We start from the raw sequence: 13,950 nt of genomic DNA on the forward strand, positions 1-13,950 counted from the left end.
AGAGAGGCCACGTGAAGAAAGAGGCAGTGGTTGGAGTGATGCAGCCACAAGCCCAGGAGCCCCCGGAGCCCCCGGAGCCGGCAGAGGCGGGAAGGACCCTCCCCGGAGCCTTCGGAGGGAGAGCGGGTGTCCTCCAGAAACCGGAGCGAGTTCCAGCCGCCCCAGGAAAGTAACGTGACATCCAGTGCTGTTTTGAAGGTCACTCTGCCTTTTATTTTTTGAGTAAACCTTTTATTTTAGAATGATTTTAGATTTGCAGAAAGGTTGCAGGGACAGTCCGGAGAACTCGAGTGGAGCCCTGACCAGCCTCCGGCGTCACCGCTGAGCAGCCGGTGCGGGACGCTGCCGAGAGCTAACGGCAGGCGGCCCGATCTCGAGGCCGTGCTCTTTCTGTCCGGGATCCGCCTCGCATTCGGTCCCCTCGTGCGGGACAGGCCCGCAGTCTCCTTGTTTCCCACGACCTGACAGTCTGGGGCATCCCGACCGCCCCGTCTCTACACCGGGCTGTGCCGGCTCTGGCCGTCCTGGGGAACCGAGGTGCACCGTGTCCCCTGGCACAGCCGGACCGCTCTGTGTGCAGTTCATTCTCTGCTCCCCTAGAGGGCATGCCAGCAGGTACAGGCCTCAGCCCACATTCCGGCCGGACAGACGGACAGACATTCTCGGGGAGACAGAGCAGGGAGCACCAGGCGAGGCTGGGGTACGGCCATGAGCTCTGAGCTCTGCACTCACAAGGACTCTCCAACGGGTGCTTCCTGCTCTGACAGGAGGAGCTTTCAGGTTTTCAGATTTGGCCGAGCGGGATCTCCCCCTCTCCAACCCCCGTTCTCTCTGCTGTGCCCGGACGCCTCTGAGGCACAGTCAGACTCCTGCTGAGGCCTCACTGATCTCCCAGCAGAATTCCTGACTCATGACCCCTGGACATCGACAGTCAGACGCCCCCAAGGACTGCCTTCCAGACCCCACTGGCTCGCAGAGCCCTGCCTGGCAAGTGGCATTTCGGTAAACGGCAGCCCGAGCCGAAGTCTTGGGTCACCTTGGGTTCTTCTATCTCGGTTTCACCTACGCCCAAGGCAAGTCTGGTCAGTGCTACAACGGAGCTGGATCTAACCACTGGGCCCCAGCCCTCTCGTGTCCACGATCTCCGTCCGCCCGCCCAATCCCTCCGTACCCTGGGCGCTGGCTGGTGGCCTGGGTGCCCCCGCCTGTGGCCTGTGGTGGCCGCACAAAGTGCTTCTCGGTTGGAACCGGCCCTGAGGGCCTCCCTGGGTCCCGTGCTCCGATCGGGCAATACCCCGGCCTCTGCTCCTCGTCTGCCGTCTGCCACGTAGATTTTAAAACCTCTGCTCCTCTCTGCTGTGTCCGATGCCTCTGAGGGTCAGTCAGACTCCTGCTGAGGCCTCACTGATCTCCCACCCCTACCACCTCCTGAGCCGGGAGCCCTCTGCTTCCCCACGCCGCCACTCCCTCCGGAGGCTGATTGGAGGTCTGCTCGGTCAGCACCTGACCTCCCAGCTGCTCCGACACCCTCAGGCTGCCCCTGGGCGCTGCGCACCGGGCCCTGCTTGTCTCACAAACCTGGGGCCCCGCAGGCCGGGGCTCAATCCCAGGGCTGACAGCCCCGGGGTCCCGCCTCCAGGATGCCTGACCTCTTCTCTCCTTCCCCAGCACCCGCCCTGGGACGTCTCCCGCTCGGGTACTCAGGGGGCCAGGGAGCAGCAGCATGGGGAGCCTGCAGCGTGCACCCCGCCCCACCCCCTGCCTGGCCAATGGCTGCTCCTTCCCACCCACGGGCCCCCTGGCTTGGCCCTCACGGCTCCACTCCTGGCGCCCTGAGGCTTGCCCCTCACTCCTCTGCTCCACCCTGACCTCCCTTTCGCCTCCTCGGCATCTATCCTTCCAGCATCTACCGCCATCACCACGTCCCCCACGCCTCCCTGCAGTCTGTTCCGGACGCAGACTCCGGGGCAGCGTCTGCCACAGCCTCGCGGCCGCTGTGTCTCCAGCCCGGCCCCGTGCGCGCTCAGCGGACGGCGTGACCGAAGGAACGGACGGGGCGGCAGCCCCTCCAGACTCACTCAGCTTTGCTGGGCTTGGGGCCCGGGGCCTCCGCTGCGTCGTATTCCCGCACGTCCTTCAGCTCCCGGACCTGGCCCGTCAGCACCTTGGCAGCAAAGGCCACGATGTACTGGGGGGGGGGGGGGAGGGAGACGCGGTAAGAAAAGCGCCCGCCCCGACTGCCCTCGCTGCCCTCGGAGGGCCAGCACCGCTGCCTCAGGCCCCGGCACAGCTGGTCCCCACGTGCCCGCCCCCGGCTGCCCGAGGAGGGCCCGCACCCGGCCCGGCCCCCGGGGGGCCCGAGGAGGGCCCGCACCACGTGCCCGCCCCCGGCTGCCCGAGGAGGGCCCGCACCACGTGCCCGCCCCCGGCTGCCCGAGGAGGGCCCGCACCACGTGCCCGCCCCCGGGTGCCCGAGGAGGGCCCGCACCCGGCCCGCCCCCGGCTGCCCGAGGAGGGCCCGCCCCCGGCCCGGCCCCCGGCTGCCCGAGGAGGGCCCGCACCCGGCCCGGCCCCCGGGGGCAGGGCTGCCGGCGGAGGAGGACGGAGCCGACTCACCAGGAACCAGTAGAGGTTCATGGCGGTGAGCAGCAGCAGGAGCGCGTTGAAGAAGAAGTAGAAGGGGATGTCGGGCACGGAGCGCAGGCTGCAGTGGCACGTGGCGTACAGGACCTTCAGGGGGAACCAGTAGAGGCGGAACCAGAACCTGGGGAGGGGAGAACGGGCCGGGGAAGCCGAGGGCAAGGGAAGGCGGGAGGGCGGGGGTGGCCCCGCCGTCTCTGTCCGATGCCATCTGGCCTCATCCATCTGTCCCTGCTCGTCCTCACCCTCCTCGTCCGGCTGCCCCACCCTTATCTCTGCTCCTGCCAACCACACCCCTGTCCACTCCATTCACCCCTGTCCTCCCCATCCCCGCCAGGCCCCGCCCCTCCCCAGGCCTGGGCCTCCGGCCGCTCACCAGCTGAGGCTGAAGCTGAGGCAGCCCAGGTCGGCGGCCAGGGCGTGCAGAGGGTGGGGGGAGCCCCCCCGGGACTTGAAGTAGACGTTGAGCTTGGTGAACTCCAGCTGCACGTCGCTGATGTCGTGCAGGAAGAGCACCAGGATGCCCACGTTGTGGTACCTGAGGGGAGCCGGGCCGGAGAGGGGAGAGGGCAGGTCACACAGGGTCCGATTCCCTGCACTGAGGACCCCAACGCAGGCCCCGGGCACCCCTTCCCTGCCTTTCAGAGCCACCCCTCTGGCTCACCAGCCCTGCCCAACCCCCAAAGGGCCAGGTCGGCGGCAGCACCCAGACTGCGCTTGCCAGGGGGACCGCCCGCCTGGGTCCGCACCTCGCTGCCCAGGAGGCCCGCAGCCGGCCTGGAAGTCCTTTCTCCAACCCTTCTCATTCCTGTGACCTCTGACCCACCATGACGCTGACCCCACAGGCCAGGGCCTTCTGTGTCCGGATCCCTATACTGGCCGACACTCCCAGGTCTAGGGGGTTTACCTGAGCTTGGCTGTGGGCTGCAGGTGCCGAGGAAGTGCAGGTCCCCACCAGGGGCTAAAGGAGGAGAGCCATCCCCGTTCCCGCCCGGGTCCCCCTTCCCACTGCCTGAGCCGAGTCCTGAGCTCAGCCTGCACGGGGCCATGGCTCTGCCCCACCTGGCCTTCCTGCTCCCAGCACCCGACAGGTGCCTCCCGGTGCCGGCAGAGCCTTTCCCTCGCCTCCTGTCTCTCTCACCTGTCACCCCCCCCCCCCCCACCTACACCTCACCATCCCTGCAGTCCTTACCTTCGGAATTGGTTTTTCTCCATAGTTAATACCCGCAAACACATTAGTCTTTTCTTTCTTTCCTTTTCCTTTTCTGAGAGGTGGGGCCTGCTATCTGATTTTATCCTCCAGAGCAGTGCTGAGAACTTTCTAGAACAACGGGAATGTTCTATACCTGCATTATCCACATGGGAGCTACCGGCCAGATGTGGCCACGAGCGGCTGAAATGTGGGTGGTGTGCCTGAGGGACAGATGTGTGATTTTAAAAAAATATATATATATTTTACTGATTTTTTACAGAGAGGAGGAGAGAGGGAGAGTTAGAAACACTGATGAGAGAGAATCATCGGTCAGCTGCCTCTTGCACACCCCCTACTGGGGATGTGCCTGCAACTAAGGTACATGCCCTTGACTGGATTCGAACCCCGGATTTTTCAGTCCACAGGCCAACGGACGCTCTATCCACTGAGCCAAACCACTTTCGGCAGATGTGTGATTTTTTTGTCGTTTTTGTTAATCCTCACCCGAGGATATGTTTCCATTGATTTTTTTTTTTTAAGGGGGAGTGGAAGAGAGAGGGAAAGACAGAGAGAAATATCGATGTGAGAGAAACATCAATTGGTTGCCTCCTGCACATGTCCTTGTGTCCTGGGCCAGGGAGGAGCCTGCAACCAAGCTACATGGCCTTGACCGGAATCGAACCCGGGATTCTTTGGGCTGCAGGCCGGAGCTCTACCCACTAAGGCCAAACCGGCTAGGGCAGAATGTGTGATTTTATTTAAGCTTAATTAAAGTTGAAGTAGCCACTTGTAATCAGTGGCTACTATATTGGAAGGTGCAGCTGGAGCAGTGAATCGAACCAGGTCCTTTCAGTCCCCAAACCGACGCTCTATCCATTGAGCCAAACCGGTTTCGGCTCTCATCAATATTTCTAACTCTCTATCCTTCTCCCTTCCTCTCTGTAAAAAATCTATAAGATATATATATATATATATATATATATATATATATATATAGTATAGACCTCATTTAGATATTCTATCACCCATGTTAAAAAAAGAGAAAAATTAAAATAATATGTTCTAGCCGAAACCGGTTTGGCTCAGTGGATAGAGTGTCGGCCTGAGGACTGAAAGGTCCCAGGTTCGATTCCTGTCAAGGGCATGTACCTTGGTTGTAGGCACATCCCCAGTGGGGGGTGTGCAAGAGGCAGCTGATCAATGTTTCTCTCTTATCCATGTTTCTAGCTTTCTATCCCTCTCTCTTCCTCTCTGTAAAAAATCAATAAAACATATTAGAAAATAATGTCCTAATTAGCTCAGTATACCCAAAATACTGTTATTTCAGCATGCAATGATGTAGCGAAGGCCTGGGGAGATGTGTGTGTCCCTTTGCCTCTGACGGGGTGGCTGTGAAAACAATCGGATCGGATCGGTGGCAGGTGCGGGCTCTCAGACTTCAGGGTTATCTGTTGGTGGCTGTGCTCCCAGCAGCACCTGCCACATGGCAGGGGTTCAGGAAACACTTGCTATGTGACCTGGTCCAGGGTGCCATCCGGGTGGGGGTGGGGGGGTGAATGGGACAGGGCTCCCTGCACCTTTTCCACCCCATCCCTCCGGATCTCTCTGGAACCCTCCGCCATGAACACCTCATGCCTCCCCTCCACGCCCTCCCCCAGGCACGAGCTCTGCCCTGGGCCAGCCCCCGCCCTTGCTCATGAAGTGCCCTCCCCACCTGGACTCACCGGAAGGCGTAGGAGGAGACGATGAGGACCAGGGTGACCACGTGGTGGACGAGCATGACCACCGAGTCCTTGCGCCAGGCGTCCATGTAGAGCGTGGCGTAGATGGAGTGGCCGTAGAAGCTGCCCTGCAGCAGGTAGGCGGCCGCGATGTCCCGGGGCACCGCCATGCCGGGCGTCCAGTCTGGGGAGAGCCGGCCGGTCACCGGGGGCCTGCAGGGCCTCCACGCGAGTGGCCCCAGTGACCCCCACGCCTCTCGGGCCAGGCATGAGTCCCCCCCGTGTCTCTGCAGACGCACCGGCCACTGGCTTTCCATCCCCTGTTCTCTACCTGTTACCTTTCGTTAATGAGCATTACCTTCCGGAGCGGATTCAGTTCTATAGAAGGAGGTGCTCCGACCCCGGAATCCATCCCTTGCAGGATTTCTGACTCTGCCCTGTTGTCCTTCCTGTCTTCTCTCTCTCTCTCTCTCTCTCTCTCTCTCTCTCTCTCTTTTTAAATATATTGTATTGATTTTTCACAGAGAGGAAGGGAGAGAGATAGAGAGCTAGAAACACTGATGAGAGAGAAACAAGAGAAACATCGATCAGCTGCCTCCTGCACACCCCCCAATGGGGATGTGCCCGCAACCTAGGTACATGCCCCTGACTGGAATCGAACCCGGGACCTTTCAGTCAGCAGGCTGACGCTCTATCCACTGAGCCAAACCGGTCTCAGCCCATTTTCTCTTAATTACCAGGCATCTCCAGCCAGCGGGTACGCTCCTATTCTAGCCGCCCTGGCCCCCAGCAAATTACCAACCGGATGGAGGATGGATGGAGGCTGCTGCCCACCTCCTGGCGCTGGGACAGCAGCTGAAGCAGAAGTCACAGACCCTGCTGCTGCCAAGGAAGACGGCTCTCCCCAGGCGGGCCCGGCCTCCTCTCCCCGCCGCCTGCCGCCTCCTTCACTCCTGGCACTGTGCCACCTTCACCCAGGTCTCACCCCTTCTTGGCAACACTGACCCCCCGTTTTCTTCTCTGCCCACTGCCGGGGCCCAGGGCTCTGCCAGTTGTCCTGGGCCTCTCTGCTCACTGGGCACTCCTCCTCTGCCCCACCCCTAACTCAGTGACTCCCCCTGGAGCCCTAAGTTTCCTAGACTCCATCTATGCCCCTGCTCAAGACGGCCCTTCATCTGTGCTCCGGCCACTCCTGCAAAGGAGATCCACGCAGATCCCCATCCGGGGGGGCCTCTTCGGCCCATGTCTTAGCTCACCCCCCTGACCCCCACTGCCCCTACTCTGGTCCAGGCCCCAGCACTGCCCCAGCGCCTCCTGGCCTCTGAGTGTTCCCAACTGCCCTCTCCCCCGATGGGGGCTCACAGACCCCACTGCCCAGCAATTCCACTCCTAGGCGTGTGCTCAAGGGAATGAACACGGACTCACGCAGGCATTCGGACATGCATGTCCACAGCAGCACTAGTCATGGTTGCCAGAAAGTGGAAAGAACCCATTAACAGATAAAGGACAGGCAATATGTGGTCCTTCCACATGTGGAATATCACTCAGCCATAAAAAAGACAGACCCGCTGACACACTGCGTGGATGAACCCAGAAAACACGATGCCGAGCCCTGGCTGGTTTGGCTCAGTGGACAGGGTGTCAGCCTGTGGACTAAGGGGTCCCAGGTTCGGTTCTAGCCAAGGGCACATGCCCCAGTTGCAGGCTCGATCCCCAGTAGGGGGGGCGTGCAGGAGGCAGCCAATCGATGATTCTCTCTCATTGATGTTTCTATCTCTCTCCTTCTCCCTTCCTCTCTGAAATCAATAAAAATATATTTTACAAAAATATATAAAAACAGCCGGGACCGGTTTGGCTCAATGGATAGAGCGTCGGCTTGGGGACTGAAGGGTCCTGGGTTTGATTCTGGTCAAGGGCATGTACCTTGGTTGCGGGCATATCCCCAGTAGGGGGTGTGCAAGAGGCGGCTGATCGATGACTCTCTCTCATTGATGTTTCTCTCCATCTCTCTCCCTTCCTCTCTGTACAAAATCAATAAAATATATTAAAAAATATATATATGTGTGTGTATATATATATATATATATATATATATATATATATATAAACAAAACAACACGCTGCTGAGTGAAAGAAGCTACAAGCAGACGGTCCATGTGCACTTTAAGTCCTGCAGCATCAGGCACATTCACATCCCCACCATCCTTCCCAGAACCCTCTGCTGCTATCCTTCCCAGAACCCTCTGCTGCTGCAAAACTGAACTGTCCTTGTTGAACATCCCCGCCCCTCCCCGCCCCTCCCCTCCCCAAGGCCCTATCTCCTCTGGGACCTCCTATGGATGCACTCACTGTACTTACCTTTTTGTGTCTAGCCAAAACGGTTACTGTTATGTTTCGAGCATTTTACCCGATGAAAGAAAGCAAAACTCCCCACGAAATCAGATCTCATCTCCCCGACTCTAACACATCCAGGGGCTTCGAAAAGTTTGACAGCAAACCGGGAACGCTGCAGCTGGAGGGCCCCACGCCCACCCCCACCCCGCGCCCCACACTGCCCGACGCCTGTCTCTGTTCACAGGGCGGCGTGCAGAGCCTGATGCACACAGTGGTGGGAGAGAGCCTACCACCTCTTCCCCCGGGAAGACTCACAGTGGGTGAGCATCCAGCCTCGGGCCCCAGGTCCGAGGCGGGGGGAGCGGGCATATAACTCACCGTCCTGACTTCACCAGCCCCTCCCCACATGATGGAGGACCGGCTGTCCACGGCCCCCAGCCTCCTCTCCGCACGTCCCACCTGTTGCCCTGGGTACTTCATGTCACCCCCTCTCCCACCTCCAATATCAGGGCCTTGGGCTTCCCAAACCCAGCTCCCGGTCGCCTCTAGACCCAACCCTACTGACCCCCCATTTCACTGAGGAGCCCAGACCCTCCTCTGGTTTGGCAGCAAATCCTACCAGCTCGGCCTTCAAAACATTTTTCTTTAAAAAACACATGTTTTTTATTGATTTCCGAGAGAGAGGAAGGGAGAGAAAGAGATAGAAACATCAATGATGAAAGAATCTTCAATAGGCTGCCTCCTGCACGCCCCCTACTGGGGATCGAGCCCACCACCTGGGCATTTGCCTTGACCAGGAGTTGAACTATGACCTCCTGGTTCACAGGCCGACGCTCACACTCAACCACTGAGCAACACCGGCCAGACTAAAACATTTCTCAAATCAACTTCTCTCCTCTGCCCAGGCCTGTTCTGGTTGGAGCCCCCTTCTCTGCTCACAGCCCCGTGGTAAATACCCTTTCTGCCCTCCTGCCCTCCTGCCCCTGTCCCGGCCAGGGGAGCTGCTCTGCTCCTGATGCACCAGGAATGTGCTTCCCGTCTGCCTCAGGCGCCTCCGGGCCCTCACTCAAAAGCCGCTATCCCTGCTGCTGGAGCACCTGCGCTCCTCTCAGACACCCCACGCTCCCCAAAGCGTTCTCGTGAGCACTGATGGCTGGAAGCAGGTTTTCTGTGTCACCGTCTGTCGGGGGGCTTGCTCTGACATGCTCACAGCCTGGCACACAGCTGGTTCTCAAAGAATGAGCCTTCGAAGAGGCAGTTAACTTACAAGCAGGGGGCTGCAGCATGTTTTACCAGAAGCCAGAGGCCACGCCCAGGCCTGACATGTTCAGAGTTCAGTTATGGCTCATTTGCATAAAGGGACACTGAATGACAGCGAACACTCCTCCTCTAGAAACTGACCACGTGGGAAAGGCTCACAGGAAGATGGCCACGCGGGCAGCACAGTCCCCTGAAGACAGCCGGGCGCCCGGGAAACCCAGTGCTTGTTACCAGGACCCTGCAAAGCAGGGGCTCCATGCTGGGCCTCCTACGGCGCCACCAGGCACCCTCCCCCCATCACCGGCCACATTTCCCATCCTGGCCTGCTTGGTGACAGAGGACACTGCAGACACCCCCCTGTCCATCCCACCCAGAGCTCAGTCCTTGACTACCCCCACATCGAACCCAATCCACAGTGCAGCCACTTCTCACCGTCTCTGTCCCTTTGCCAAGCTGGTCTGAACCACTCTGGTCCCTCCCTTCCCCCCTAGACCTTGCTACCATCCTCACCCAAGACTTGGCTCTCTCAGCCCTGGCCAGGTAGTTCAGTGGTTAGAGCATTGTCCTGCTATGCCAAGGTAGAAGGTTTGACCCCTAGTCAGGGCACATACAAGAATCAACGAATGAATGCATAATAAGTGGAACAATGAATCGATGCCTCTTTCTCTTCCTCTCGCTCACTCAAAAAAACAAAACAAAACAAAACAAAACAAAAAGAGTAAAATTGCTGCCTCCATCTGGCAGCCAGAGGAAGCTTTTTATAATCCACAAACTATCCCATTTAGAATACACTCGAACTTCTGCTGCCTTCCTGCCTTTCTCTCGCACCAAGCTTGTGTATGCCCCAGGGCCTTTGCATGTGCTGTTCCTGACCCTGGAGTGCCCACCTGGGCCCACAAAGGGGTCACCTCCTCTAGGGTGCCTCCCTGAGCCGTAAGACGTGCAGGTGCCTCTTTCATGTCCCCAGGGCCCCCTGATCACCCTGGTCTGGGGCAGACACCCAGAATGGGATGGCTGAGAGTGCCAGCTCCCCACGTGCCTTCTCCTCCGTGTTCACCCCGCTGGGGACCCACCGTAGAAGACCGAGGGCGGGTCGTGGAAGAAGGGGTAGTCGGTGCCGAAGAGCAGGTAGGCACTGTAGCTCCAGGTGCCCAGATAGAAGAGGAACTTCCAGGCGCTCTCGGGCATCTTGGCGGCATCTCTGGGCTGCAGGCGGCACCGCTTGGCCAGGGGCTGTAGGGGAGAAGACGGAGGCCATCAGAGCAGGAGCCGTTCCTTTGGGTGGGGGGGGGGGGAGGCAGAGGCCCAGGGATTCCCCGGGCTGGGCAGAGCTGGGGAGGGGCCACTGATGCCCACGGCCGCCTGGAGTAACCAGAGCCCACATGTGCCTGCCAAGGGCTAAACTTAGTGCCCAGCTGTCTGGCTGAGGTGTGCAGAGGGGAGTGACGGGGGCCGGAGGGGAATGTGAGGGTAGCTCGGAGGGCCCGGAGGGGGAAGTGTGAGCATAAAGCAAGGGAGGTCAGCGGGGTCTGCACAGGGGAGTCAAGCAGCTTGGGGGTAACGGGGACCTGGGGTATGACAAACAGGAGGGGGTTAAGGAAAAGACGTGGCGGGACCGAGGCTGTGAGTCTGTAAGAGAACACGGCGGGGAATACGGGACATGGGGGGTGGAGGGGCGCGGGGGGGGGGGGGGGGGACGGACATGGAGGGCTGGAACGGCAAGAGAGCCTCACGGGGCAGAAATGTGAGGGAGAGGGTGCCTCAGGGGAGGGATTTGGGGAGACTAGAGAGGAACCAGGGCCTGGGGAAGATGGAGTGGGCATTTGGGGGAGGACATGAGGAAGGTGGGGACATGCAATGACGAGGTGCTGAGGAATCTCACTCTGGGGTCCAGGGTGGGGTGGGGCCTCAAGCTCCTCAGGGGCGGAGCTGTCAGGCCAAGTCCCGCCCCCTTTCCAGAGGCTGAGGGGACTGGAGCAACTCCAGTTGTCATAGAGACAGCCAGAGCCAGCTCTGGTAACCCTTGGCAACCAGGCTGCTGCCAAAAAGATGAGCCTTGGCGGCCTGCGCAGCCCCTCCGCCTATTCTTGGGAAAGGCGCGCCTCGAATTGGGGCGAGAGGCCGAGGGAGGGCAGCCCACGAAGGGATTCCAAAAGTCAGGGGGGACCTGCCCTTGCTGTCCCAGCCCAGGTCCCTCAGGAACGTGGGCGGGGACCCCATTCCACCTCGGTGGCCCCAGAGTGGCCACATCCCCCTCCTGAGCACTGGCCCTCATCCTCTTGGACTCCCCACTCCCAGCTGGAGGTTGGGAAGGTGGGGGAGCAATAAAGCCCAACTGGGCCCAGGCTAACTGTGGAGGGGACTCTGTCATACCTGCCTGGCCTCCCTGACAGGGTGACGCCCAGGGTCCCGCCCCAGGGGGTGATGCGGGGAGGGGGTGGGGTCACTAGCAGCCAGACGACCCCCTCCCAACTTAAGGAGAGCCAGCCGTTCCCGGGCGCAGAGAAAGGCCCCTTTGTTGGTCTGGCCGCTCTGTCCCTGCGCCCCGGCCACGTCCAGCCTGCCTGGGGCTGGCCCAGGAGGGAGCGGCAGCTGAGCGGGGGGCGAACCCTCTTCCCAGCAGCCCCCAGAGCAGACCCCTCCCCAGATGGGAGGGAGGCCAGGCGCCAATGTCACCTCATGGTCACCCTCCGGTCCAGCCGGGGCGGTGGCCTCTCAGGCTCACTGAAAACTGGGTATTTCTGGGCCTCTTGGAGGCAGCCTCAGGCCCTCCTAACCCCCCTCCCCCCCGCCCCCCAAGGCTGGGACCACCAGCGAGGCGGATGAATCCAGGTCTTTGCCTCCCCGGAGGCGGGCTGACTCCAGACGGCCACGAGGCAGCGACAGGGCAACGCCGACCCTCCCCGGTAGCCACAGACCAGGGGCTCTGCCGGCTGCACAGGCCCCGGACCCGCTCCGGCTTGGGCTCCAGGCCCCCGCCCTCCCCGCATGGCCCGGCGTTTCCAGACGCAGACCGGCCCCGTGCCCCCGGGCCTCCACAGCTACACACAGAGGCCTCCTCCCCGCACGGACCGGAACGGGTCGTGCTCGGTTCCCCCACATCACGAACACCCCACCCGTGTCACCGACCCGACCTCGCGGGTGTCCCGGTCCGGCCACACCCCCGCATCCATCCCCACCCCCATCTCGCGCGGACAGAGAAGGGCGCGGGGCGGCCCAGGACCCCGCAGCCGGAGCTCGCAGAGACAGAAAGGGGTGCACAGCGGGCCCCCCGCCCGCGTCCGGGCCCCGGCCGCACTGACCCGAAAGAGGCGCGCGGTGGCCGCGGAGCGCAGCACGGTCCAGCCGAGCGCGCCGAGCGCCAGCAGCAGCAGCTCCGCGGGCGCCAGGTGCGCGTGCTCCGCCAGGCCGCGGCGCGCCAGCCCCCAGCCGCAGTCCGCGCAGCCCCGCGCCGCCGCCACCGCGCTGCCCCAGCCGCGCTGCACCAGCTGCGCGTAGCTCGGCATGGGCTCGGGGCCCGCCGAGGCCGCCGCCGCCGCCATGCCGCTCGCCGGCCGGCTGTGTCCGCCGCCCGCGCCTGCCCGCCGAGCTGCGCGCCCCGCGTCACGCGCCGCAGCCGGGCGGGGGGCGCGGCGGTCGGAGCCGGGGACCGCGGGGCGGGGCAGCCGTAAGCTCCGCCCCGGCGGGGGACGCGGGGCCCGGGCGCGGAGGCCACGATCTGGGGGCTCGCAGGTGCTGGATCCCCAGGAGGCGGCGGCAGGGACCACCAGCGGGTAGGTCTTGTGTTGTCGCGTGGCGTCCCATTTTGCGACAGAGGAAACCCATGTTCGGCCCCATTTTCCAGCGGAGGAATCCGAGGCGCAGAGCCTCCAGGGCTCCCCACCCCTTTGCTGTGCCCTCGGCAAGGGGCAAGGAGGCACCAGCAAGCAGGCACGTTTTCCTCTCCCGCCCTCACCATTCCGAGGCAGACACAGGGCCCTGGTGCACCCAGTGACCTCACTACATCCAGGTTTACTGTAAACGAAGGCCTGTTCTTATTCTCAAGAGGACACTGACCACTCGAAGGCAAAGAAACACCTGGTGAAGATTCCACCCTCCAACCCAGGGTTCCTGGACTGGGCACCTGGGTGTGGACTCAGGCTTGTTCCTCTGAACCCACCCAGGATTCAGGGGTTTCAAGTGTAAGATAGATTGCAGGCATCGGGGGTCCCCTGGAGGAGTGGCCAGGGGGCCTGAGAAGTTAGGTCGTGTCTGAAGGCCATCTGATGGACTTCCATGACCCCGAGGACCTGGCAGGACTCCCCTGCAGCAGGTTAACACAGGCTGTGGGGAGGCCAAGGGAGTGGGTGCCCACTTGGGGGGCGGGTACTCAGAGGCTGGATCAAAACCAGGCTTTAATGGAACCACCCCCGGTAACCTTCCACTCTCCACTGATGGGCCCTGTGCCTGAAGCCCCCCAGCAGCCATCACTGGGGCACTGACAGCTCCCATCCCAGCCCCCAGGACTCCCTCCCACCTGTGCCCCTCCTTTACCCACATCCGGGATGTTAGCCCCTAGCCTTTGAGGTGGAGTGCAGGCATCAGTGTGGGCTCTGCTGAAGTCCATGCAGCCTGATTTGACCTTCAGATGAACAGGTGAAAACAGGTAGGAGTCAAAGGGCCCTCATTTCTTCCCCTCATTCCCCCAACCACTCCTGCAGCACCACCACACCTGCAAATGTTCCTGAATCCAGCCACTTCTCGACACCTGCGCCGTCTCATGTGGTCCTGGCCACCTGGTGCCCCGTCTGACTCCCTGGCTTT

At 61.4% G+C, this 13,950-nt stretch overlaps 1 protein-coding gene across 2 annotated transcripts in view; it reads right to left on the reverse strand.

Moving 5' to 3' along the window:
* Positions 1 to 12,744, reverse strand: part of CERS1 (ceramide synthase 1) — a 21,504-nt gene extending 8,760 nt beyond the window's left edge. Inside the window, exons 1-7 of one of the 2 annotated variants that reach the window (XM_084884726.1) lie at positions 12,450 to 12,744; positions 10,221 to 10,380; positions 5,557 to 5,737; positions 3,017 to 3,178; positions 2,617 to 2,764; positions 2,079 to 2,188; positions 814 to 1,062 (exon numbers count right to left, since the gene is read on the reverse strand). In XM_084884726.1, coding sequence (XP_084740852.1) covers positions 1,059 to 1,062; positions 2,079 to 2,188; positions 2,617 to 2,764; positions 3,017 to 3,178; positions 5,557 to 5,737; positions 10,221 to 10,380; positions 12,450 to 12,689 — 1,005 coding nt within the window. In that variant the 5' untranslated portion in view covers positions 12,690 to 12,744 and the 3' untranslated portion in view covers positions 814 to 1,058. Of the gene's footprint in view, positions 1 to 813; positions 1,063 to 2,078; positions 2,189 to 2,616; positions 2,765 to 3,016; positions 3,179 to 5,556; positions 5,738 to 10,220; positions 10,381 to 12,449 lie in introns of those variants that run through there. The other variant, XM_084884725.1, reaches the window with a different exon arrangement.
* Positions 12,745 to 13,950: the final 1,206 nt, after the last annotated feature.

This window comes from Pipistrellus hanaki (genome assembly GCF_964339955.1).
Source record: "Pipistrellus hanaki genome assembly, chromosome: 5".
In the NCBI taxonomy this organism is placed as follows: domain Eukaryota; kingdom Metazoa; phylum Chordata; class Mammalia; order Chiroptera; family Vespertilionidae; genus Pipistrellus; species Pipistrellus hanaki.